At 56.8% G+C, this 26,948-nt stretch overlaps 1 protein-coding gene across 2 annotated transcripts in view; it reads right to left on the bottom strand.

Moving 5' to 3' along the window:
- HTRA3 (HtrA serine peptidase 3) overlaps positions 1–26,948 on the bottom strand; it is a 30,862-nt gene that overhangs the window by 1,749 nt on the left and 2,165 nt on the right. The window contains exons 2-8 of one of the 2 annotated variants that reach the window (XM_025437708.3): positions 18,510–18,609; positions 15,366–15,588; positions 12,414–12,608; positions 11,749–11,781; positions 10,264–10,378; positions 2,665–2,713; positions 775–870 (exon numbers count right to left, since the gene is read on the bottom strand). In XM_025437708.3, the coding sequence (XP_025293493.3) occupies positions 775–870; positions 2,665–2,713; positions 10,264–10,378; positions 11,749–11,781; positions 12,414–12,608; positions 15,366–15,588; positions 18,510–18,609 (811 nt within the window). Of the gene's footprint in view, positions 1–774; positions 871–2,664; positions 2,714–8,669; positions 9,457–10,263; positions 10,379–11,748; positions 11,782–12,413; positions 12,609–15,365; positions 15,589–18,509; positions 18,610–26,948 lie in introns of those variants that run through there. The other variant, XM_025437710.3, reaches the window with a different exon arrangement.

The raw sequence follows: 26,948 nt of genomic DNA, 5'->3' as shown, positions 1-26,948 counted from the left end.
AGGTCCTCTTTGGCTGAAGGGGCCCTGTCGGGCTGGAGGCCTGCCTGTCTGGCTCCCCTCCATTCCACACCTTGCCCTCGTCCCTCACAGACCCCATGTGCATGACCTCCAGCTCCAGGGATTACCATTTAGACCACTGACTGGATGCAGCCCACCCACCATACTGACTGGTGACCTGTGGCAAAGGAGGGAAGAGGCTTGCTCAGATCCCTTCTGGGCCCTACATGGGCCATACAAGCATGTGGTACCTGCACTACACTAGTTGCCTTGGCTCCTGGTGTTGCAGATAGTCAATATTTTTCTGGTACTTAGAGGTTTCAAAGAAAATAATGCTTTGTCTCATTTGGTCTGGACAAGGTCTCCTCAGAGGAGAAAGAGTAGGCCCAATTGTGTCCATTTTGTAGATGAGGAAATAGGCCTAGGAAGACCCAGGTGGGTCCAGCGGGCTGGTGGGAGGTAGGCTGGATTGGGGTTTGAGCTTTGAGGGGTCTCCACTACTCTGTCTCTCCTGACCCAAAGGAAAGGACATGCCCAGCCATGGAAGGGCAGTGCCAATGCTCTACGGGGTACTTAATCTCTCCAGCCCCCCCCTGGCTTAGATGATAGGCTAGAATGCCACCTGCCACTTCCATGCCATGTCATATGCCAGGAGCTCAAGGTTATGCAAGGTCACTGAAGTGGGCCCACCCTAGGCCTCGTGCCCACCCAACTCCACCCTCCAGGATGTCTGCTTCCCTCCAGTCTGGCTTCCCTGCTTCCCGTAGTACAGCCTACCTCTGAGAAGGTGAGTTTGGAACAACCTCTTGCACATAAATTCCACTGCTGACTGATGGGAAGTCTGGATTGCTGGCCTTTAGTTCTTCCACCAAACTGAAAAGGTAGTTCCACCATTAATGCATTTCTTCTGAGCCTCTAAACTGACTCCTTGGCAGAAAGCTACTCCCACCATTCCCCACCACCTGGGCCAGAAGAGGCATCTCCTTTAAATCTCGGCACTGTTCTGTCCCACCACTGACCACTCCGGGTTGTCACTGGTTCTTCTTAGTGTCCCCCACTTGACATGGGCTCCTCAAGAGAAAGTTTACTGAAGATGGATGGTTAGAAGTGTAGACAGGGGAAGGTGATGGATAGTTGGGAGGGTGGGCAGGACGAGGTATGAGAGGAAGGAAGGAAAGGTAGAAGGATGGATGAGAAAATGGATGGATGGAAGGAATGATGAATAAACAGATAGATGAAGGATGAGCAATGAGTGAGTCATGGACTGGATAGACAGAAGACTGGACAGGTGTGATAGATGGATGGAAGGATGGTATGATGGAGGGATGTGTGATGGATAGATGGAGGGATGGTGTGATGGATGGATGGACGGTGTGAAAGATTGATGGAATGATGATGGATGGATGAATTCTGGATGGATAGATGGATGGATGGATGGATGAATGGATGGATGGATGTGTGATGGATGAATAGACAGATGGGTAGTGTGACAGACTGATCAAAGGATGATGTGATGGATGGACAAATGGTGTGATGGATGGGTGGATGAAAGAGAGAAAGAAAGAACACATTTAGATAAATTGGTATATTGGTCTTGAATACAAATGGCTTCCAGATTTAATCCCTAGATTAACAGTTGATGAACTGGGAAGAATGATCATTTTAGAGGCTGCATAGGTTTGAGGGTATAGTCAGTTGAGCATGCTTTAGTTCTCCCCAGAGCCCTCAATGCAGTGACCTCCTTCTTCAAATTCTTGGACTTGACTTTGTATATTTTTCTCTCTCTGCTTCCCTTCTTTCCCTCCCTCTCTCCTTTTCCTTACCCACCGCACCCTTTATTTCACTATCAGTGTTTTAGCCACCTACTCTGCTGCATATGTGGTACTGATGATTGGAACACAGTTCTCACTCCCAAGGAGCTCAGGTTCAAAGTTGAGGGGACAGGGCAACTCCAGCCCATGAGACCAGTGTAATGCTTGGAAGGGAAAAACTTGTGCTTTTGCAGGGAGTAGAGGTGGTACTCCTCCCACTTGAGTGGCATGTGGAATAGAACAGTGCCTCCAAAAAATTCATGCCCACTCAGAACCTTAGAATGTGACTTTGTTTAGAAATAGGGTCTCTAAAGATCTCATTGGTTAAGGATCTCTAGATAGGGTCACCTTGACTTAGGATGGGACCTAAATCCAAGGACTGGTGCTTTTATAAGAGAAAGAAGGGGGATATTTGGACACAGATACACAGAGGAGGCCACATGAGGATAGAGGTAGAGATTGGGGTAATGTGGCTGCAACCTAAGAAACACCTGGAGCCCTGAGAAGCAGGGGAGGACTCTCTCCACAGAACCTTCAGTGGGAGCACAGACTTGCTGACACCCTGATTTTGGACTACTGGCATTCAGAATTGCCAAAGAATGGATTCCTATTGTCTTAAGCCACCAAGTTTGTGGTAATTTGTGAGTCCTCAGGGGGCTGAAGGAACCCATTAGACAAAGGAGGAAAAGGCATTGCAGGCAGAGGGTTGGCCTAAGCAAAGACTTGCGAGTCTGACTCTGTCTGGCCCGGTGGAACACTTGCAGGTGGCTGAGCACACCTGGGCAAGGTCTGGGAGGAGAGCTGAGGTGAGGGATGAAGATGGAGGGACAGCAGGGCTGCATCCTCAGACACTCACCTAGGTGTGATGGTCCGCATCCGTATGCCAATGAAACGCTTCTTCCAGTCTGAGAACAAAACATTATAGGACTCTGTTAGAGCTGTTATGAAAGACTCTGCCCTCCCTGAGGCACCAGGTGGGAGCCAAATTCCTCCCAGGAGCAGAAAGCAACAGGATCCATCCCATTTGCTCACAGGCCTAGAGTTGCCTCTCTCCTCCAGGCTGCCATTGAGGTGTTGGGAGATGTCCTGTCTAGTCTGGTGACTTCATGCCCATCCTTGCCCTCAGGTCCCATGCAACCACATCAGCCCCCACAGCTTCTCTGCTGCTGAGCCCCACACCCAAACCCCAGTGGCCAATGGGGCTCTCCTCTCCAGCCTCCATCTTGCAGGTTCCCCAAACTTTCCTGTTCAGATCTGAACTTGTTACCATCTCCTGTTTTCCCCATAAAATATAACATTAGCCAGTAATGCCTAGTGAGCACTAGCCATGTGCCAGGCCCTCCAGTTGAAGACTTAAACACACAACTTGTTAAGGCAGCAGCTCTATCTATCCCCTTGGCTGTGCCAACCTGTGACTTAGAAGTTCAGGTTAGCCCTAGAAGTAACATTTACTTATTTTGAATCACAAAACAAGTCTCAATACAATCAAAATGTTTTATCATAAAAACATGCTCTCTGACAACAATGAAATTAAAGTAGAAATCGCTAATAGGAGATTATCTAGAAGATTTCCAATAATTTTTTAAAAGATTTTATTTATTAATTCATGAGAGACACACAGAGAGAGGCAGACATAGGCAGAGGCAGAAAGAGGCTCCTTGCAGGGAGCCTAATGCAGGACTCCACCCCGGACCCCAGAATCATGCCCTGAGCTGAAGGCAGACACTCAACCACTGAGTCACCCGGGCATCCCAATTTCCAATAATTTAAAAACTAAACAACACACTTCTGAATAACCCATCTTTAAAGTAGAAATCAAAAGGAAATTAGAAAGTATTTAAAACTATATAAAAAAGGGAAAATGACCTATTGACATTTGTGAGGTACAGGTGAAGTAGTACATGGAGGAAATTAATAATACCAGAGTGCGAATATCACAGAATAAGAAAGGTCTCACATCACTGATCTCAGCTTTTACCTTAAGAACCAGAAAGAGAAGAGCAAATGAAACCCAATGTAAGCAGAAGAAAGGGAATAATAAAGACTAGAAATTAGTGTGATAGAAAACCCAAATTTAATAGAGAATACATGAGCTACAGCTTATTCTTGGAGATCAATAAAATTGATAAGCTTTAAGCTAGACTGATCAGTCAAAAGAAGAAAAAAGAAAAAGACAAGACAATTATCCATATCCGGATCAGGCATGGGAGAGGTGACATCACCACAGATCCTACAGTATTGAAAAGGTAGTAAGATGTAATTAATGAATAACTGGATGTCAACCCATCTGACAACTCAGATACAATGCACACATTTCTTAAAGTTTCTAAACTACTTGATCCCACTCAAGAAGAAGCAGATAACCATAGTAGCCCCCCCTCTATTTTGAAATTAAAAATCTTCCCACAAAGAAAACTTCAGGCCCAGATGGTCCCACAGGAGAATTCTACCTAATGTTTAGGAAAGAAATAGTATCCTCTCTGTACAAACTCTTCTAGAACATTGAAAATGAGTGAATACTTCTGTGATGTTGTGATTTTATAATAAGAAATACATGTTTCCATTTCCGTTTATGGTTCCCAGAACATGGCCCTTAAAACTTCTGTAATTCCCAGTGACAAGGGCTCTTTTGCTGCCAGCCCCTGAAGCCTCACAGTGATAAATGTGAGATTGGTATCTTCTGTAACTCACACCATAAACCCCTTTCAGCCACTCCTGAGTGTATGTTATGGAGGTGATTTTGAGAAGCCCCTAAGGATGGGGCTGGTTGCTAGGAAATCTATGATGTAATCAGGTGGTCAAACTTTCAACCCCAACCTCCACTCCACCTCTGGGGAGAGGTGAAGAGCTGGAAGTGGAAATAATTGGCAGTGGCTGAACCAATCATGGTTCATAGCTTTACTACATAGTAAAGGCTCCATACAACCCCAAGAGGGCAGGTCAGAGAGCTTTTAGGTTGGTGAATGTGTAGGTGCTCTGCATCCTTTCCCAGACCTGTCTCGTGTATCTCTCCTATTGTTGTTCTTGAATTAATCTTCTTTATTTACACACAAACTGGTCATCTAGTAAGTAAACTGTTTTCCTGAGCTCTGTGAGTTCCTCCAGCAAATGATTAAACCCAACGAGGGAGCCAGCCAGTGGGTCAGAAGCACAGGTGACATCTTGGACTTGTGATTGGCATCTGAAATCGGGGACAGTCTTGTGCGACCTTAACCATGGCTTCTGACACTATCTTCAGGTAGCCAGTGTCAGACTTGGGTGAAATGGTAGGACAGCCAACTGGTACAGGGAGGCCCCTAACATTTGGTCAACAGGTGTCAAAAGTAAAGCAGTCTTGGGATCCCTGGGTGGCTCAGCGGTTTGGCGCCTGCCTTTGGCCCAGGGCGTGATCCTGGAGTCCCGGGATCGAGTCCCACGTTGGGCTCCCGGCATGGAGCCTGCTTCTCCCTCTGCCTGTGTCTCTGCCTCTCTCTCTATGTCTATCACGAATAAATAAATAAATAAATCTTTAAAAAAGTAAAGCAGTCTTGTAGCAGAGAAATAAAGACAAAAAAGTGTTCTTCCTAAACAACTTCCCAACTATCATCCTGATACCAAAATCGGGAGGGAGAAAACTAGACCAACATCCCTCATGAAGACAGCTGCAAAAAACCTTTAGACATTTCCAACAAATGAAATCCAACAATATATACAAAGAATAATACATCACAATGGAAGGAGCTTTATGCCAGGAATGTAAGGATGGTATGACATTCAAAAATCAACCAATGCAATTTACCACATTAACAGACTAAGGGAAACCGTCATCTCAAAAGGTGCAGAAAAAGTGTTTGACAAAATCTTCTAACATCTGTTCCTAATAGAAACTACAAATAGAAGGGAACTTTTTCCATCCAATGAAGGACACCTACAAGCACATCCTACTTGCTGGTGAGAGACTAGAGACTTCTCCCCAAGGGCAGAAACAACGAATGCCAGGACATCCATTCTCAACACTTATATTCAATATCGTATGGAGACTCCAGCTAGGCAAGAACAAAAGAAAAAGCATCCAGGCTGGAAAGAAAGAAGCAAAACCATCTCTGTGCACAGACTACAGAATCATCTGTGATGGAGCCCACAAAAATTCCTACCAGCACAAGCTGTCAAGGTCACGGGATCTCTTACGATGAAACAACATACGAAAATCAACTTTATTTGTATATTGTAGTAACAAGCAATCGGAAATTGAAATTTAAAACAATTGCAATAATTGAAATTGGAATCAGGGGTTGGCAAGCTGATTCTAAAATCCATATGGAAATGCAAAGGATATGGAAAAACCAGGATGGCTTTGGAGATGGGACACAGTGGGACGGCTGGTGTCACCTGACCTGAAGACACTGCAGAGCTGCAATAATCAGGACAGAGTGAAGCTGGCATAGATGGACAGACAGACAGATAAGCCAGAGAGGATGGGCTCATTTTATTTTCAACAAAGGAGCAAATGCAGTTCAGTGGGGAAAAAGACAGTGCTAGAAAAACTGACTATCCAAAGCAGAAAGAAAAAAAAGAACTTTGATTCATACTCGGTACTCTTTAAACAAATTAACTCAAAATGCATCATTGTCCTAACTTGAAGGCCTCAGAAAGTAAACTACTGGGAGATGTAGAAGTAAATTTTCCTGACTTTGGTGAGCCCAGATTTTTTGGATACAACTTCACATGCATGGTCCATTTAAAAAAAAACTGGTAAATGAGACTTCATAAAAATTTATAAAACATCCGCTCTTTGAAGGTGAAGTCAGGAAAATGAAAAGTTAAGCAGCAGGAAGAGACATTGGCAGCTCGTTTCCCCAACAAAGACTCCCATCCAGGATGCATCCAGACTCCTCTCAAAACCTAGTAAGAACATAAAATAACCCAACTTTTTAAAGTGGGCAAAATACCTAAACTGACATTTCTGCACAGAGGATGGATGGTTGGGAATGGGTGGCTCTGAGTGATGTGAGGCCAGGACGGTGAGGAGAGGCTCACAGCTCTGCAGGGCCCATGGCTTTGGTCTTTACCTCTAGCAGGTGCAGCCTGGGGACGCTTTCCAACAGAGGGGCCCATGGTCTGCCCTATGTTTTGAAAGGACCTCTGGGTTTGGAAGGGTCTGTGGGGACAAGGGCAGCTGAGCATCCCAGTATGGCACTCTGAGATGGGGCCAGGCTGGCTATGGGAATCTGGGAATCACTCCCTAGATGGCATTACAATCCATAGATGGGGCCAGGTCCTCAGAGGACAGGAGGGAAGCCCTAGCAGAGGCCTTGGCCCTGCGTCCTGCTCCTGCACGGAGCCGGCTCTCTGTCAGCTGCTCAGAACCCCAAGGTCATGCTTCAAAACAGGAAGGGGACTGAGCTTCCCGTGCTTGTGCGTGAGCAGTGCCTTGGCCGGGCAGATGTGCAGCCCTGCCACCCACAAGGCAGGGGCCTGCTCGTTAGAGTCCTTGGTTGGAAGCCCACTGCCCACCCCCCAGAGCCAGCAGGCCCAGCCCAATGTGGGGCTGGTGCAGGGGGGACGCACTGAGTCTCTAGGTCAGCAGACACCCTTGTGTCTCCTCCTTCACAGGGAGGTCACCCAGATGCGGAGGGTCCCATGCGCTGGGAACAAGGAGGTCGGCTGGAGGTCCTGCCCGAGTGCTCCTTCAAAGCCGGGCAGCTCCCCCTAAACTGCATGCACACTAACGCCACTGGACCGGGTTTGCTGTGTGGAACAGGAATTTCACAACAAAACCCCAAACCAAGGCAGAAAGCAGCTCACACTGGCAGTTTCTTGGGCATCAGGGCTGATCCCTGATCTGCCCCTGAACCCCATCCCAGGAAATGCCCCTCTGCCTTGCTCACACTTTGTACCCCGCCTTCCAAGCCTCACTGGCTCCAAGTTCAAAACTGACCAAGACCCAACCACTCCTCATCCTGCAGCTGCCGCCCTCCTTCCCCAGGCTGCCAGGAGCATTTCCTGTGGTGGACTCCCTACTGGCCCCTTCAGCGGCCCACCTGCCCCAGGCCCCCTCTGTATCCCCTCTCCTGCCCCCCACGGGCCTCCCTACTCTGCCCTCATAGGACATACTGGAGATCCTGTGGCCCAGTGTCCCCGCTGGAATGAAAGCTCAGGGCTGCACGCGTGTTTGGCTCCCGACCCACGGGACCCCAGGCTCCGCGCAGGAATGACGTTCACTGTGGTTCCCTCTGCTCCCAGACCCGCTCTGCAGCCCTGACGCCGCTGAGTCCTGGTCCTAGCCGCTGCACTGGCAGAGAGCCGAGCTCAGGCTTCGGGGACACTACAGCCTCGGGCATCTTGAAGGAGGGACAGTGGGCTCCCCAGCACGGGTCCTGCCCGCCTCTCCTCTGCCTCCCGCTGCCGCCTCCTGCTCTACTGGGGAAGCACTCCAGCACGCAGGTGTCCCCGGTCTGCCTGGGACCTCGTGACCAGGGAACGTGCATTCTAGGGTCTTCTTGCCAGAACCTCTGGCGCCTCCCTGCAGCACAGGGCCACAGAGACACCCCCCACCCCCGGGGGCAGGAGACGAGTGACAAGTCCACGCCCCAGGCTGGATGTGACCACTGGCTCCCATAGTTCAGAGAGGGGCAGATATCCATAACCACCTGGCCCCACTGACCCAAACACTCCTGGGTACACTCTAGTGCTAAGGCTGGCTGAACCCCAAAACTCCTGGGGCCTGACACTGAGGCTCCCTTGGACCAGCATGGTGGCTCCTCTTCCCCTAAGAGACCCCAGAGGCCTCTGCGCCCCACACCCTAGACAGGAACAAGAAACGCACCTTCACATCTCCTTGGTTTAAGGATGGTCTGTTTTAAAGAACTTTGGATTAACTGGTTAAGTATTTTGATAATTTTATTAAGAAAAAAAAGCAGGAGTGAACACCAATCAATTTCAGAAGGGCTTTAAATTATAGATTCGGTCATCCAGCTAGGATTGATTGGGCTCTTTGATTCATCCACGTGTCCTGAGGGAGGTGACAGCTCTGGGGACAGGGAATGAGTGTTTCCCAGGGGGTCTGGGGTGAGGTGAGCACTGACAGGGACAGTCTCTGTACAATAAAGGAATGAACCCTGGTGGCCCCTGCTGGTTCTCATCTGAGAGAGGAGAGGAAGAGAGAAGCAAGAAGCAAGAGGACGCTATCATCCGCTTCCCAACAGTCACCTAACAGCTCAACCTGTGCAAAATGCAGATCCATCGACTTCCAGGAAGGTAGCCAAAGTCCAAGGCACCCTTGGAGCAGGAGGGAGGGTAATTATACTAGAAAAGCTCAGTTATTAGAGAAAGCATCAAGACTATGAAGGCGCAACCCTGGCTTGAGTTCTGAGCTTCCTGGCAGGCAAGGAGAAAAGATGTGGTGTTAAATGGTCCCCAACCCATCCAACAGAAGAAGCCTTCAGCTTCTTTAGGGAAGACTGGCTCTGCCCTGGCTCCTGGCCATCTTCACATGAGGGACACCGATGAACCCAATGGAGTCCTTCCTCAACAGTGGTTCTTCGCGTGACCAGTCCTCATGGCACTGGTCTCGGCCACACGGGGCTCCATGTGTTTGTCTGATGGAATCGTGGAGGACAGGGCCAGCATGAAGAAGCCCCATGCTCTCAATGAACTGCTGGTGAGGGGGCTGGGAGGAGACATGGAAGCAATTTGAAGGTGTGAGTGGTGGGGCTGAGGCAGATCTGGGCGTCGGCCAGGTGGGCACAGGAGACAAAATGGCAGGAGGGAGACATTCACTGGTTCACTGGGCTAAATGCAAGGCAGGAAGGTGGAGGCCACCAGGAAGCTCCCGAGATCAGGAGCCATATGACCCTCCCTCAGAAAGCAGCTGTGACCAACTTTAAGAGAGTGATGGGCAGGCCCTCACTGGGGAGAGTCACCCGTGGCTGGCCAAGGCCTCCACCAGGTGGATGCTCATGGCCATCCAGCAGTGGGAGAAGGCCTGGGCACCCCTGTGTGGGGTGCTGAGAGGAAGATGCCTTCCAGGGATTAGGGGCTTGGGCTCTGCTCCCCAGGGTACAGGCTCCCCTCTGGGACAGTCTGCATGACCTCAGGCTAGAAGCAGGAGTGCTCAGGGATGAGCACATGGGAGGGAGGGAGGATGGGGGAGAAAGGGTGGATAGGTAGGCAGAGGGGTAGATAAAAGGGCAGATGGGTAGATGGGGGGTGGGTGGATGAGTGGATGGAAGGGTGGGTGGGTGGATGGAAAGGAGGAGGGAAGGGAAGAGGAAGGATGGGGGCGGCGGGAGGAAGGGAGGGAAGGACACACTACCAGTTCTGTCTGCAGCCACCCAGAGAAGTGGAGCCTGGGGGACGGAAGCTGCTGGAGGTGGGAGGTGAGTGGGGGACCCCCAGCCAGAAGGGGAGCGCGTGCAGGAAAGCAGGGGGCCCCCTGCCCGTCCCCTCCCTCAGCAGCCCCGGGGCAGCGCCGCACCTTTGACGTGCTTGTCCTGGAACTCCGTGAGGAAGCGCGTGATGCGGTCCGAGGGGATGGCGAAGGAGATGCCGGCTGCCACCTTAAGCGTGTTGATGCCGATGACCTCGCCGTCCTGGGCAGGGCAGTCAGAGGGGCATCACTCGGGAGGGGGGCCCCAGCATCCTGTCTGCACCTGCCCCGAACCTGGCTTCCAGGGCCCACCTGGCCGGCACTGCCTCTTGCTGGGAGGCTCCTGGGGCATCCAGAAGCCATCCTGGGAGGCCCTTTGGGGTTCGCCTCCCACTCCTCCCTCCACACCTGGTCCCCTCTCTCCCTCTGCTCCTCAGGCGGTGCCCACTGAGGAGGAGCACACCTCCACCTCCACAGCATCCCAAGAGGCTGGAGCCCGGACAGGGGGCAGTGATGCCTATGGGCCTGGGGTCTCTCTCCTTTCCTCCTAGAAGTGGGGCTAGGGGTGTGAGGCCAGGGCAGCTTCCCATACCCCCCCTCCATCCCCTGGAACTTGGCCTCCCGCCCTGCCCCTGCCCTGCACCCCTTCAAGGCTACAGCATGGATCAGCAGACACCTTGTTCTTGACACCCTTGAGAAGGTGCTCCTCCCTGCAGCCCAGCACGCACCCCTGCTTTTCTGGCCTCCAGCATAAAGCCTACCTGCACAGCTTTTATGAACACCCATGCTGTGGCCTCCCGTCCTGCTGAACACCTGCAGGGCTGCTCAGGGGGTGGGGGGGCAGGGTGAAGCTCCCTCTGACCCCTCCTGCTCATGTGGCGCCTTCTCCCTGGACTTTCTCCTGCGTGTCTCCTAAGCCCCAAACCCTTAGTCTCCACAGCCCAGATTAGACACTCCCGCCTCCAGGCAGCCCTCCCTGCCTGTATTTCTCCAGCGTCCCCTCACTGTTCCTCACATCACACTTGGGCGTGCTCGGGTCTGACACACTGTGGCATGGATGGGAGCTCCCTGGGGTGGGGATGGCAGCCGGTAATTCAGGGCCCAGGAGCTGAACTGATTTCTGAACTGAACTCCTGGTTTATTCTATAAATTTCACCTGGTATGAGAAGGAGTCCCACTCTGGGGCCCAGGACAGATGTGAGGGAGTGGTGACTGAGAGAACTGGGACAGAATGAGGATGCCCCCTCTCCTCGCATGTAAATGCAAGGATGGGGGCCCGGAGCAGTGACCAGCCCTGACCTGTGTCTCCCCTACCCCCCCCCCCCCCCCCCCCCGTCCTCGCTGGGCATGTGGTCCCTGTCTGGCTGCTGTTCTGGGTCATCCTTATTCCTCTGACAATGCAGTATCTCTAGGGGGGATGGAGGCCCAGGGCAGCTGGTGCCTGGGGCCATGTCCTCCTTCCGGGCCTTCAGCCCAGCTATTGCGTGTGAAGCTTCAAGGTCCATCTTTGGGGTTGTATCCCGCCTCCAGGCTGTATGGCCACGGGAGCAGAGCCCCAGAGCACTAGAGGGCCCTACACTTGGGGACACTTACCAGGTTCACCAGGGGTCCCCCGGAGTTCCCGTACTGCAAGCAGAGGACACGCGACGTTAGGGGAGCCCTGAGCCCTGCCAGAGGGCTCCTGAAGCTCTGTCTTCCCACCCTCGTTCCAACCAGCACAGAAATGGATAATCAAATCTCACTCCCAACAGCATCTCGAAAGGCCTCACTGCACCCATTCCACAGGTGAGAGAGCTGAGGCCCCAGAGGCCAAGCGCACGGCTGTTTGGTGACCAATGCTCCCCGCACAGACCTCACAGGCTCCCCCCAACCTGACCCACGGCTCGGTTCTATCCCACCCGCCTCCAGGGCTCTCTACAAAGGCTAACACTTCCAGAAGAGTCCAGGTCATGGCAAACCCAGAGAGGTGGGCATGCTGGGCCGGGGCAGAGTGCTCTGTAAGCGGAAAAGGTGCCGCGTGCTACAGTGATGAAACCAACAGTGCCCAGAAGAGGGGGTGACTCGGGCAGAGACTCTCTGCATCTCTGAAGAGCTGTCCCAGGTCAGGGCAGCAGCTTCTAGCCCCCAGGGAGGTCCTGGCACCCAGGTGCAGAAGTCACAGGGATCCCGAGCTCTATTTAGCATAAAGAAGGAACCTTCTAGCAAGCGGATGTGTTGAGTGATGGGGTGAGCCCGCCTGAGGCCCCACGAGCACTCACGTTGATGATGGCATCCGTCTGGATGTAGTCCATGTCCGAGTCCCGGAGGCCCAGCTCCTTGCCGTCCCGCTGGGCCGTACTGACGATGCCCGTGGTCACCGTGTTCTGTAGGGCGAAGGGGCTGCCGATGGCCACCACAAACTCGCCGGGCCGCAGGTCTGCCGAGCGTCCCAGCAGCAGCGCCGGCAGCTTTTTCTGGAGGGGGGACAAGGAAAGGGAGGCTCAGCTGTCTGCCTTTGGTGGGACGGGAGCCAGATGGAGGCCAGCCCCCAGCAGGGTGGTCCCAGCAAGGCAGGAGCAGCTGGATAGAGCCGTCAGGGGTCAAGGCCAAGGCAAGTCGCCAACTCAGACAGAGGCCAGGCCAGCCTCCAGCTGACCCACAGTAGGAGAGACCCAGGCTGGAGTCCTCAGAACAGGGGCTCAGCTGCCCTGTGACTGACCACAGGGTTCCCCAGGCGGCTGCAGGGGCTGCACACAGGGAGGATGCTTGGAGGATCCAGCCGAGCACGGCCTCTGAGGCCATGAGTTCCATGGTCACAGGTCCCTCTGAAATCTGCTGGAGCTCTGAATACCTTCCAAAATGCATCACACACAAGGTGATGCATGTGACCTAGAGACCTGCGGGAAGCCTGGAGCCCAGGTGAAGACCCTGGAACTCTTGATCCAGCTCAACCTCACCTCTCAGTAGAGACACAGGGAAACTGAGAGCAACAGAGTGACTTAGCCAAGCTCTGCCATCACCCCTCACGCACTGAGACACCTGCCCACGCTATTTCCACGTGACGCTAGACTTCATGTCGACTTGGCAGCTAGACTGGGAGCTCTGGGAGCTGGCTGTGTTGGGTTTGCCTCCATGTTCCGGAAGCTGCAGGGAGCATGCTCAGAGCAGGTGTTCCTGAGCGCTGGCTAGGGTGCTGAGTGCACATGCCAGCATCCACAAAATTGAGGGGAGTCGAGCCTCTCTCACCAGCACCCCCATGAATTTGGGGATTTGGTGTCATATGACTTGTGTCAGATGCCACCCCTGGGGTGGCCAGATGAGGCTGCACTTCCTCTGCAGGCTCCTGGGGGTCCACCATGACCCACAGACACAAAGCTCTAGAAGAAGGTGCTGGTGACCGTCATGCTCCGATCACACAAGCTTCCCTCTAGCTCTGACAAGGACTCCACACCTCCCACCCTGACTGCCGATGCCATCTGGTGGGACGGCGGGGGGGCCTGGCACAGAGGGTCCCAGGTGGAGGAGCTGGGCCCACGCACCTGGACGTGAGGACCCACAGGAATGACGCTTACATCCCTGGCTGGTCACAGAGGGAGGGATAACACCACCTGGCCTCGGGGACGCTCTTCCTCACCATGCCCCAGCCACTCGGGGCAGCAGCCTCTCCCCAAAGCTGGGGGAGCTGCCACACGCAGGACTCAGGGGCTCAGAGGCAGCGCCTGCGTCAAGGAGAAGCTGTGGGTGCCAATCCGGCCAGCAGGCACTAAAGCCTGGGCACCAGGGCACCAGGGCCTTACTAACTCCACCAGCATCTGTGGCCACCGATGGCTGCCAGGGTGTGCCCCATCCTAGGGTTTTGCCACAGGTCCTGGAATGGGAGAGACCCAGTGGCAGCCAGGCCTGGGGTCCAGTCTGGGTCCACATTGCCCTGTGGGTGTCATCGGCGGGGGCTGCACACTGGTCCTACGGCCACATCCACCTGCTGCCTGTTCTATAAATAAAGTTTTATTGCAACACAGCCATGCGTTCTTATCCCCTGTGGCTGCTGCAGAGCTGAGAGGTGTCCACAGCGCTCACAGGCCCACAAGCCTGGAAGCATTTACTTCCTGGAGCCTCACCACCAAAGCTGCCAACCCCTGCCCTTGAGCACACCCCCGGCGCTCCCAGCCTGAGCAGCCTCATCTTTGGGATGGAGGTGACACCCCGGGCTCGGTAACTACCATCAATGAGTCAAACATGGGGAGGGAGGCAGACCGGGTGGCTGAGCGGTTTAGCGCTGACTTTGGCCCATGGTGTGACCCTGGGGACCTGGGATCAAGTCCTGAGTCGGGCTCCCTGCATGGAGCCTGCTTCTCCCTTTGCCTGTGTCTCTGCCTCTCTCTCTCTGTGTCTCTCATGAATAAATAAATAAAATCTTAAAAAAAAAAAAACGTGGGAAGGGTCCACACTAGGGTAACTCTCTTCTCCCTTGATCGTGTAGGAAGGAGCCTCCTCACATAGACTCATGATCACCAAAACTATTCAACTTATATTGAGACAGAGCAGAACCAGATTCAGAGTCACCAGGCCAAGCCAGACTCACCAGCACAGACAGCCCCAGGGTCACTGACCTCACGGTAGGGGTGGCCAGCAGCGGCCCTCACCGAGCCTCGTAACCATGACAGTGGATAAGCCCTGCCCCGGGTCTGCAGGATACTGGGCAGTGGCCTCACTTCTCTTAGCCTGTGTCCCCTTGGACGCTGACACCCTGTCTGCCAAGGTCTGTGGGGCACAGACGGTACCAGCCTGTGGCAGGCCCCCTGGACACGGCCACTAGCAGTGATGGGGAATGACACGGCCTCGCTGTGGGCTCCAAGGCCAGCTTATAGTGGGGACTGGATGTGGAGGGACGAGGGCATATGTCCCAATGCTCCCACAGCCCTGTCAGCTCCACAGGGACGGTTGCATGTCCTGGAGTGGGCCTGGGAGGGACACTGGGAGTGTCCCTGGGCCGTGAAGGACCTCCATGCAGGCCCGGCTGGTGGATGGCTGCCCAGCTCTGCTTGCAGCTGGCAGCTCGAGGAAGCACAGGGCAGGGGTCTGGAGAACCCAGTTCTAGTCCGACCTGACCTGTGACCGACTGGGAGCAAACTGCTGGGCGCCCCAGGCCTTAGTTCCTCCAAATGCCCCACAGGGAGGTTGGGCTAATGCTGTTCCGACCCCCACCCCCCACCCCTCCCTCGGCCACTCACTTTGGGGTGGATCTTGATGGTGGCGATGTCCGACTTCTTGTCGATGTCCTTGATGGTGGCCTCATAGGTGTCACCATTCTGCAGCTGCACCTTGAGCTGCTGCCGGCCTGAGACGGCGTTGGTGCTGGACACCACGTGAGCGTTGGTGACGATCAGGCCAGCCTCTGACATGATGAAGCCCGAGCCGCTGGACAGGGGCACGTTACGGCCAAACAGCGGGTGTCTGCAGGGAGGGGAGCACAGGAGGGCGGTCAGGATGGGCAGGGGCCTGGGTGTGGGGGCCTGGACACGGGGCTTGGATGCAGAGCCGGCCACAGCCATGCACCAGCTGGCGAGAAGCAGAGCCCAGCGTGGGGTTCGGAGTCCCCCGGGCCTGGGGCCAACCCCAGCTCTGCCACCTTCAGCTGTGGCCTTGGCCAGGTCACTTACGCCTGGACCCGTTTCACAGCCAGATCGAGGGGACGACCATCTGTGACCTGCAACCTTCCGGGAAGAGACGGGAGGCCCATGCACGTCAGGCCTGCCAGGACCAGCGGACGCTCGCTGCCAGACAGCTCAGCGCTGGAGCCAGACAGGCCGGGACTCTAATCTCAGGCCTGTCCCACTTATTATCTGCCTGGCTGTGGGCGGGCCTCAGTCTCCCCAGCTAGGAAATGGGATCCCTGCCCTGCTGAGTGTGATGCCTGGTATCTAACGCGCCTGGAGGCAGGAAGTCACTCAATAAACCTGGCTGCTGTCAGCATGAGGGACAACACATTAATGTGCATGTAGTGTCCGCTGGGGCTGACCCACAGCTGGCCCTCAGGGGGGCTGGCTTCCCTAAGGGGGGCAGATCTGACTACTCAGGGAGATCATAGCCTGGGGGCAGGGGTGTGCTCCCCCCTCCCCCCTCAGGTCCCTCCCCTCTGGCAGCTGCCCAGAGCCCCGGATGGTGTGACAGGCAGGGCCGGTGGCAGGCTCTGCTCCACAAATTCTGCACCAGGTGCCGTCCTTCCAAGGACTCAGGGCTGGGAGCACTGGACAGTGCCGGGCGGCATGCACGCTCAGACACGGGCAGACCCTGGGCCTCAGTGCCCACCTCTGTAAATGGGATCAAACGGCCAGAGGTCAGAATTCACTGATGTAAGAAAAAGCCCAAGCCTCAGCAGAGCCCACAGGGCCCATGGCCCATGGCCAGAATGCCGGGGAGGCAGGACACAGCTCAGGACCCTCCCTGGGATCCCGAGGGGTGTTGACGGTGTGAGTACTCAGTGCCTGGGCCGCCCCCAGAGATGAGGGAGAAAGGGTACTGGAAGGGGCCTGGAACCATGCAGGAGGGAAGAGAACAGGAGGGTGGGCTCGTCTCAGGGAAGCGAGAGAGTGCAGAAGGCTGCCTCGCGGGCAGGACCAGGACGAGGGCTAACGAACGTCACGAGCGCTCTGAGCCAGACACGAGGTGATGTGATGCCCACAACCACTGCACACAGTAGTAGTAGCAGTAGTTAACAGGCATAGACAGTGGTCCAGGATGTGAACTGCTCGTCTGGGTCAGGCAGCCTGGCCACTCGGCCCCAAGGGTGACCGCAGCCTCCGCTTCCACCCCCGCCAGCACCCATGGTGGGATCTGGTGCGTGTCCGCAGGAGGGGCCCAAGGCAGCCGGCGGCCTCCTCCCTCAGGTCAGGGGTCACAGTGGAGGCTCTCAGGCTTGATGAGCATCTCATCTGTGTCTGAGATCTCGCCCGCCTGGCCTCGCCCACCCGCCCACTAGGACATCGGTCTCCAAGGGCACTGCAGCCTGCCCAGCCTGGGCTGCAGTCAACAATTAGCTGGCCCAGAGCCTGATGCCTGGAGCCCTCTAGAAAGACATTGGCCAGTCTGAGCCACCGGCAAGGCCAGGGACCTGCCACTTAGCGTGTCCAGTTGTAATTTCCTCAATGACATGTCTCAGGGTCTGGAGCCTACAGAAAGGGCAGTAAGGGGTCAGCTTTGGGGCCTGAGGACCTGGGGTCAAAGCCCGACTCAGTGGCTCTGTGAGCTTGGAGAAGCTCCCTGGCCTCTGCTCCAACCCAGGAAATGAGAATATCAGAGCCTAGCATGTGGGGTTCGGCCCTGAGTGTGGGCAGAAAGGGCCTCGGGAGCAACGTGCCAGCCAGTGCTGAGGGGTGGGCCACCCGGTCCTGACTCAGGGTGAGTCCTGCGGCGGCCAGCCCCCAACTCCACGAGGTGGGCACTCACCAGGGCTGTTTAGAGGAATGCAGGCAAAGCAGCCAACATGGCTCAGAGTGCACAGTGGGTCCAAGGGTCCTGTTCATCTGATGGGGAGCTTGAGCCAGTGGTTGCTGGTCCCATGGAGTGCCGTCAGGGGTGAACACTGCCCCTGCCCTCCAGAGATGGGCATGACCATGACCCATGGGCATGTCATGACCCCATGACAAGGGCTCCCACTGGGCAAGCTCCACGCCTGTGAACAGGGAGCGCGATGCTGGGGCTGGGAATTGGCGTGAGCAATTCTGCCACAGGCCACCTGGTACCCTGGGGCTTGGGGTTGGTACACTTGTGCTGGCCAGCCTCCACACCCCTAGGGAACACACTGTGCAGATGGGCAAGCCCCGGCGCCCTGGCCCCAGGCCTTGCGCTGAGCATCCACTCCGTCGCCCGTGGGCCTGGCTCTCTCTGTTCTCCAGCAGCGTGGAGTGGGGGTTCAGACCCTGCGTGCCTCATCTGGGCAGCTCGGTGGCCCCCTCCACACACAGTGGCCGAGAGGTTAAGTCAGACTTTTAACTTAAGACGTCATGCTGCCAACATCTTCTCTTTGGGGTGTATGGGTCAACCTGGGAGGAGACCCCAGGGTTCTGCTGACAATCAGCCTTCGAGGCAGCGGTGCTTCCCAGAACCATCTCGGGCAGCCCCCGTGATACCAGAGTTGCCCCCGCCCTCACCCCAGGCACACCTGCTTAGCAAACCTGCAGCCCAGCTGGTGCAACTGGGTGCCCACTCCCCTCGGCGAGGAAACCAGAGGCAGAGAGGGGATGCCCCCCCCACCCAAGGGCACACGTGGTGGAGGTGTCTGGGGGGGTCTATCTGACCCCATGTGCGCTTACTTGGCTTCTCCTGCCCCACCCCCCTACTAGAATGGGGGGGAAGCCTGGCAGGGGCTCACGCACCTCAAGAAGAGCTCTATGTGGACCACGGCTGGCGCGATCTTCTCCACCACATCCGCGATGAAGTTGAACTTGTACCGCGGGCTGGTCAGCTGGTGGAGACCTACACTGGCAGGAAGAACCAGGTGCATCAGGAGGAGCCAGACAGGGCCCGTGGCGCCCCAATCCCCCACCCAGGAGGAAGCCCCACCACTAGGGGCCCTGAGCCCTGCAGGGATGCTCCACACTCAGCAATAGGGTGACACCCGGACATCTGTGAGGGGGCTGCCTCACCCCAAGAATGGCTAAGGCGGAGCTTCCTCACGTTACTTCATTGGACGCCACCAGGAAGGCCAGGAGGTCAGAGGAGGTTAGGACACCTGCCCTCAGCTGCAAGCAGCAACCTGACATTCAAGAGAGATCTGGGCCAGCCCCCCAGACCTTGCTCTTTCTCGTATATACATCCGTGCCCTGGCATGAGGCGACCGTCCCTGCCCCTGCCAGCTCTGGCCTGTCCCTCCAGCCCCTGGGCTAGAGCAGTGACTGGGCAAGAGACCAGCGAAGCTCCTGGCTGGCCCGCCCAAGCTGCCCCATTTGGCCATAGTGTGACCCCCTCCTGGGCCTCGCGGGACTCCGGATGTCTGAGTCGCCAGGGCCCCCCATCCTACTTGGCCAAGCCCCAGTCTGACTTGCCAGGCGGTTCACGAACTCCCCTGGAACCTTCGCCGGCTCGGATTTCTGCTGCTGTCAGCAGTGGGGGCTGCCGCCTGCCAGGACCGCAGGCCTGAGGGATGTGGGTGGCACGGGGCCCACACCCCTTTGGTCTCCCTGCTCGGGCATGTGCCGAGGTCGCCCAGGTCCCCGCCAGAGACTGGGGCTACCTGGAACTGATGCTGCCCCCATGCTGCTTGTAAGCCGTCCCGAATAAGGAATAAGCGTAGGGTTAGGAGTGACGCATGCTGCCTGGCAGGGCACTTCCAGCTGTGTGGCTTTAGGCAAATCACTCGCCCTCACTGGGCCTCGACCCCTAGTCTGAAAATGAGACTGAAGATGTCCCCTGACCTGTGGGAACTGGGCGTGGATGTGACTTGCAGATGCGAAGCTCCCTGCCCAGGGGAGCCCACCACGCACCCCAGCACCTGCTGTTGGTGAGCAAATAGGGCTCGGCCTGCAAAGTCTAGTTTTGCAGCTGAGATTCCTCTGGATCTGAGAGGTGACGGAGCATCAGGATCTGGTGAAAATCTGGTTTTCCATTTAGTTCAGAGGGACAGGAGGCATCATGGTGAGTGCAGCCACCATGGGTGCCCCAAAAACATCTGTGGGCAAATCAGGCCCCACCCACATTCCCAACTAATCTCCCCACATTCAGGAGGCCACCAGGGTGGGGGTCATGGCCTCCCTCTCAAAGGCAGGGAGAGCGTGTGGCTCAGAGATGAATCCTCCTGCCCGAAGGTGCTTACCTAGTTGGAGAAGGCACATTCTGAGCTCAGGCTGGGGGCTCTCATCCTTAGGGGCTGCTCACCTAACCCCAGTGGCTCCCTAATGCCCCGACTGTCCGACTGTCCAATACTCCTGAGCTGGGACGCAGGGTTGGGGGAGAGGCTCCAAGGTCAGGTGTGGAGAGGGGACTCCACCCACCAATTCTGTGATTGGTGGCTGCCTCCCAGCCAGGCAGCCGGCGCTGGACCCGGGGGGCCCAGGCCACTGTGGTCAGCTCGAATCAAAGGCGGCCTGTCTGGAGTGGCCAGAGCCTGGCTGGAGACGTGGCCTATTGCTGGGCACCGCAAGGCCTCTCGCCCATCAAACTGCAGGTGGCCAGGGGCTACCCTGCCTGGGAGCCCTCCTCCCGGTGGCAACACCCTTGGCAGCCTGGGGTTTAGAGCTCACAAAACAAGGGCCCCGGGGCCGGGCCCACTCGGCCTCCACGCATCTACTTCCACGCAGGATTGCTAACCGTCCCCAAACTCTGCAGGTAAAACTGCCAGTCAGCTGTGGGGGCTAAGCCCAGCTCTGTCCTCCCCAGCCCAAGGCCCCTGGGAACCCATATCCCCGGGCATAACTCAAATCCCACCTCTTCTAGGCAGACACCCCCACCCCCCTGAAAGGCTTCTTCCAGCCGGAATGCTTCTCTCCCTCCTGGGGGTTCCCAGCATAACGTCTTGCCCATGGTACTCGCTCTCATGCGGGCTGTATTCAATCCATGCATGCTGAGTGCCTCTGCGTGCACCCTTTGCCACGTATAGGCAAGTGACCAGCCACGCACAGCACAGGGTGACAGGGGATAGGGCAGAGGGAAGTCCAGGGAGGCCTCCACCCAGGTCCCAAGGACGTCAGAGCCTGAGTCCTTCTGGACCCAGGGCCTGGGGCACCCCCTGGACCCTGCCAGGCCCTGTCCCTTTAAGCAGACCATCCGTGGTGGGTGGTGGGGAGGGGGTGGCAGGGCGGGGCAGGGCCTGTTTCCTGGTCCTCCTCCCCACACACCGATGAATCACCCCATGAATCAGTGGGAAGGGAGGACTCGGTTCCCACCGCTTCTTTCCACATGAAAACCTCGGGCCCCACGGCTGGAAAGCAGATTCTGTTTATTTGGGGTTTTGACAACCCCCGCCCCCACCCGGTCCTCCAGCCAAAGTTCTGAAGTCAACAGTCAATCCCGACCAGATTCAGCTGTTAGCGTTTTGTTGTGTTTTGTTTTCAAAAATAAACTGTAACCCACAGGCCTTGGAAGTCTGAGTCGGGAGGAATGTGACACAGAGCCAAGCAATCAAGGCCAGGTGTCCCGCGGCGCCTCTCAGGAGACGAAGGGGTATGGCCAGGACGGGAGCAACCGGGACCAGCGTCCCTCCGTCCGCAGGGCCAGAGCCTGGGCTTCCGGGCTCCGCCCCAACATCCTCGAGTGGCAGAGCTTCCAGGAGGGCTCAGGGACGGTGGCAGAGCCTGAGAGAGGACTCATGATGCGCCAGCTTGGGTGGTCGTAACACCATGGAACAGATGGGGAGACCGAGGCCCAGAGTGGGGAAGTGACCACCCCGGACTGCTGCTACACAGGTTGTAGACTGCACAAGTCCATTATCAACAAAGATCACACTGTGACTGGCCTCCCTTGGAGTTGTGCAGTACGCAGCCTGTCCAACCGTGTGCATTACCCCTCCAGCACATAATGGGCAGTCAGGACTGAGACCCAGTTCTGTTCCTCTGAGGTCATTGCCTTTATTTTTTCCAAAGAAGCCCCCATCTGTCACCCAGCGGTTAGCTATGAGCCGGGATGAAAGGGCCATCAGCAGATGACCACAAAGCCCCAGGCTGTGCCCATCTGTCCATAACGCTAAACACAGCCTGCAGAGCATTTGAGGATGGGGTGTCCGGGTTCCACCCACACCTTCAGGTTCACCGACTGCCCCTCTTCCCCCAGTACCCCCAGCTCCCATACCCTCTGGCACGAATGCCCCTTCCCTCATCCTTAAAGCCCAGGCCAGCACACTTCCTCTGGGGAGCCTGCCCTGACTCAGCAGGCTCAGTGACCACTCTCACCCCTCTGGGTCCCCTTACGGCCCCTCATAACCCCTCCCAAGGCACATCCTCCTGACGGCCACCATGGCCTGGGCTCTCCCAGTCCACAGCATGGAGCAGGGAGAGAATGGTTGGATGAGCAAGGGTGTGTGTGAATGCTCTGCAGGGACAAATGCACCGTCTGGGGGCCCCTGCATGGCCCCCAGGCCCCACTCTTCAGGGGCAGGTTTTGAAGCCCCAGGAGCTGCCCCCCAGGTCTAATTAGATCCCAGAACATTTCCCTGTGTTTCTCTTGCTCTTGAAAACTTGCCTGTCCCCAAGTGACTGTCTCACCCTGAGCCAGGAACAGGGGCTTCCCAGGGGCATGACGGTGCTGCTGTCTGTGGCCCTCAGGCTCCAGGCTCCTGTCAGGGGAGCGCAGGGCCCGTCCGCCATGGGTCCTGCCCAGAAGCCATCATACGTTGGGCTCCGGGTATTTATGAGCCTTATGACCTCTCAAAGCCGTCCTATGAAGCTGGATCTGTGCCCATTTCACAGGCCAGGAGAACGCCCACCCACGGCCCAGAGCCAGGGATGCTGACTCCAGGCACTTCCTCAGCTCCGGGCTGGTCCTCAGCCCGTGACTGGCTGTCCTGCCTGGGGGCGCCCAGCTTGGCCAGTCTTCGGCCTGGGGTCACTGTGGCTCCTCTACTGAGCCAGCCTCAGGAGGAGGAGGCTCTGACACAGCTTGTCCGTCCTTTGTCAGAGGGGCACCGCAGGCAGGCAGGACTCTGGTGGCCACGGAAGCCAAGGTATGGTCAGCGGAACTCCCTTGGGCACATGGCAGCCTGTCCACAAACACGGCCTTCCAGCACCTTCCCTTCCTCCACTACCTCTCCTTCTCTCTCCAAATTCCATCTATTCCAGAAACACCCACTGGGTGGTACTTAGGTCTGTTTACACTGAAGCCCGTTAGCCTTTACACCGTGCAAAGCACATTAAATTCCTCACCTCACTGCCTGTCCAGTGGCCCAGCGAGAAGGGTACCATTTCGCAGATGAAGCTGCAGTGCAGAGAGCTTAGGAGGCTTGCAGGTGGGGTAGCTGCGACTCACCCCTGAGCGGCTGGACGTGGAGAACAGAACTCAGTTTCAGTTCTGTTTCTGCCCATCATGTGCCACAGGGGCTAAAGCATACGGTTGGGCAGGTTGTGCGCTGCAGATTTCCAAGGGTTCACACCCACCCCCACCCCGCACTAGACCTGGTGTTCGGTTTAGGGCACCCATACATACGTCCTGGTCACATCTTCGCGGCGCTGAGGACAAAGGATCTGTGACTTTATTCTCTTTCTTACCTGCTTATGTAACATACTTATCAAAATCAAGCAGGAAAGCCACTTCCTCAAGGCACTGGAGGTGTGTCCAGCGTGCAGAGCAGCAGATGCAAAATCAGGGGACCTGGGCTCGGGTAGAACTGTCCCTCCTCACCTGGGGTAGGTCCCTGCCCCTGCTAGCTTTTTCTCATAAAGGGCCTAATGTGTGTGTAAGGCTGTGGCAGCCTGAAGCACAAGCCTGATGTCTCACCTGGACCCTGGTAAGTCTGGTGGCTTTTCTCCCTCAAAGTGAGGCCCAGGAGGCAATCAGACCCTCGGGCAGGACACGCCACTCACTTAGCCAGGTGCCCGCCATGGATACGCAGTTGCCGTAGCTCATCAGCCAGTCTCTTGCCACAGAACTCACACCCTCGACGCCAGGGCACCCCCCATACCTAACCTGAACTCACCACCTTGCTTCTCCAAACCTGCTTCTCCAGGCGCCCTGCCTCCAGGAAAGGCCCTGCCATCCCTCCGCCCTGACAGCCCCCTGACACCCTGCCCCCTGTCAGAGATCCTCAGGCCCTCAGCTGTCACCCTAGCTCAGGCCTCATCAGCTCTCCCCACCCAGGACACTGGCCTCCCACTAGCTGGGCCCCTGCAGCCACTCTGCACACCTGCTACCCATAAACTTTTGGTGGTTCTCCACCTCCTGACGATGGGTCACCTCCCGGCTCCTCCGTCTGACACCAGCCTATGCTCAGTGATTCCCATCAGACTTCTCTGCACTGGGGCTCTGCGTCCACCTCTAAATGGCTGTCTATATGCCACCTCCTCCAGGAAGCCCTTCTTAATCTACTCCTTTCCCCATTCTGGTGGTGGCGTCTCCCTCACCTGGTACCACACATAGTCCTCTGTCCCTCACAATGTGGGATCGGGGATTTCACAGGGGCCTGCTAACGGCGGCGAAGCCGGGCAGGAAGAGGAGGCCAGGTCACACCAACCCTGCAGGCAGCATTAGAAGTCCGTGCTTGCTTGGTCTTGAAGGCAGTGGGAGCCATGGCTGGGCTTTCAGCAGGGAGATCCAGTCTTACAACACCCCCTCGGGCCGCCCTGTGGGGGTTCACGGCAAGGGGAGGAGTCTGAGTAGGCGGCCCCCAGGGGTTGCTGTGGGACCCCCGCCACACCTCCAGGTTAAGGTCAGGAGCAGAGGGTGGGGGCGTCCCCGAGGCCCCGGCCTGGTCCGGAAGGACAGCTGCACAGCACCCCGGTCTCTGCTCCCCTCTTGAGACTGGCCAGAGGCCGCAGCTGGCCTCCGCTGTCCAGCGTGTGGGCAGGGGGTGGACGGGAAACGTCATCCCGCCCGGGCCCCGGGGCCGAGTTCCAAGACATGCGCAGGAAGCCGCTGAGGGGATTAAAACTCAAACACCGACCAAAGCCCTTAAATAAATAAAACAGGAAGAGACACTGTCGGAACCTGCACCCCGCTTGCGCAATCAACGCGGATTATTAAATGCCACGTTGTAACCTGCCCTTGGGCTCTAAGTTTTGAATTAATTGTGTGTGCACAGGCCTATTTGTCTGCAGTTGCGGGCAGAGAAGTTTGGGGGGTCGCGGGGCTCTGGTTGGGTGAAAGCAGAAGCCTCCTCTCCCTACAGACACGATGACTACCTTCATCGCCGTGTCTACTATCCCACGGACGGGCACTTATCCGCACCAGGCGGTGGGCAGATGGGCAGATGCAAAGCTCCTGGAAAGGTAGTAAGCTCCCTTCACTGGGGGTGTGCAAGCAGGGTCGGGGTGCTTATGGGGGATTCACAGATGATCTGTCCATTCCACAATATCTACTACATGCCGGGTGATGGAGCAGGCCTGGCAGGGAATCGGGGCCAGACCCCTGCCCCGTGAGGCTCAGAGCCAGTAAGATGGAGAAACGGCAGATAAGGCTGATCACACAGGTGAAGGGAGGGGTTCTGGAGGGCCCTTGGTGTGTGCTCATGAGGCTGAGCAAGGGGTGGCCTAGGTGTCGTGGTCAGGGAAGGCAGCTCGGGGAGGGGGGTGGCACAACCAGGCCCAGACAGATGAGGACATGGTTACATGAAGGTGAGGGAATGGGCACCTGGGGCAGCCGGCACAGCATGTGCAAAGGCCCTGAGGTGGGGAAGAGAAGAGTGGGCTGCAGCACAGAGGATGAGGTGGCGCTACGGGGTGGGAGGGGACCAGGTGGGCCCAGTGGGTCAAAGTGCTGGGGGGCTGCTGAGGGAGGTCCCGCCAGTGACGGGCACCATGGATTTATCAAGGTTACTGTGACCGCTGCATAGAGAAGTGAGCTGAGGGAGGATGAGGGAGGTGGAGGCCAGTGGTACTGGGACAAGTAGGAACAATGGTGGCTCAGGGGCAGGTTCTAGGTGGAGCTGAGGACCCATCCATGGGTGGGAGGACAAGGTGACATGAGGACCATGGCCAGCAGAAACACAGAGCTCCAGCCCAGGGAAGAGCCAGGCACTGAAGACTGGACCTGGTCGCCAGCACCTGGCATCTGAAGGCTGGTTAAGGTGAGGGCAGAGCTGGCAGGAATTGTGTGCAGGAAAGCCCGGGATGGGCAGCACCTCGCCTGCTGCTATGTGTGGACATCACCCAGCCCAGTGGAGCCAGGGACCCTGGTCTGACCCAGACGCCAGACCTCGAGGACCCTGCTGTCCCTGCCCGCAGAAGAAGCCTGGGGCCCTGACATCGCAGCTTTCAAAGCCAGCCAGGGCGGGGCGGGTGAGGGGACAGGGGGCGGGGGCTGGCCTGATTCGGTCACTTCCTGGCCAAGTGACCTCAGACCAATGCCTTGACCGCTCCCTGCCTCACCGAGCGCATCTGTGGTGTAAGAAGGAGCAGACGCGCAGAGGCAGATGAGAGCGCTAGCCAGAGACCCTGGCTCAGCAAGTATTCTATAGGGACTGGATTTTGCAGGTGGAACTGGCCGGAGCCTGGATGTTTGAGGCCCCTGTGCATGGGGTGATGATGATGGCACAGGGCCCAGGAGCAAGGGCGGGGCCACACAGATTAATGTGCACAGCGTGCTGGACCCCAGCCCCGTGCACCCTCCCCGCGGCACGGAGGCCGCGCCCGCAGCCCCCTTTATGGTCCCTGCTCCCTCCCAAGGCCTCTGCCCCTTGGGCTCTGGGATCCTGTGCCTGCGAGGCTGTTCCTCCAGCCTCTGCTTTGCCCCCGTCCCTCCTGACCACCCCATCCTTTGCCGGGAGAGCTCCGGCTCACCTTCCGCAGCTCAGCACCGAGGCTGACCTGGCCAGATAAAACAGAAGTGGTGCCAGTGGTCCTCACGGGGACAGCAACCCGTGAACTAATACATGGTCTACCGACGGCTCAGGGGGCCACGTGCCCGCACGCCCTGGCCCATCAATCCCTGCCACGGTTCTCCCGGCAGCTGCTACTGTCAGCCCCACGCTTGTTACAGAAGAGGAAACCGGGTCAGCAGCTCGTCGAAGCCCTAGCCCGGGACCCCCATGCTGCAGCCCCCGCCTGCCTGCTGAGTGCCCTCTGCACCTGTCTGTCAGGCTCCTCCCCTCTTCTCCCCCCCCACTTGTCTCCCTGACCAACTGTAAGTCTCTCCAGGGCACAGGCAGGGTGTGGCCCATCACAGTGCCCTTGTCA

This window comes from Canis lupus, chromosome 3 (assembly GCF_003254725.2).
Source record: "Canis lupus dingo isolate Sandy chromosome 3, ASM325472v2, whole genome shotgun sequence".
In the NCBI taxonomy this organism is placed as follows: Eukaryota; Metazoa; Chordata; class Mammalia; order Carnivora; family Canidae; genus Canis; species Canis lupus.
This window is presented reverse-complemented; position numbering and strand designations above follow the sequence as displayed.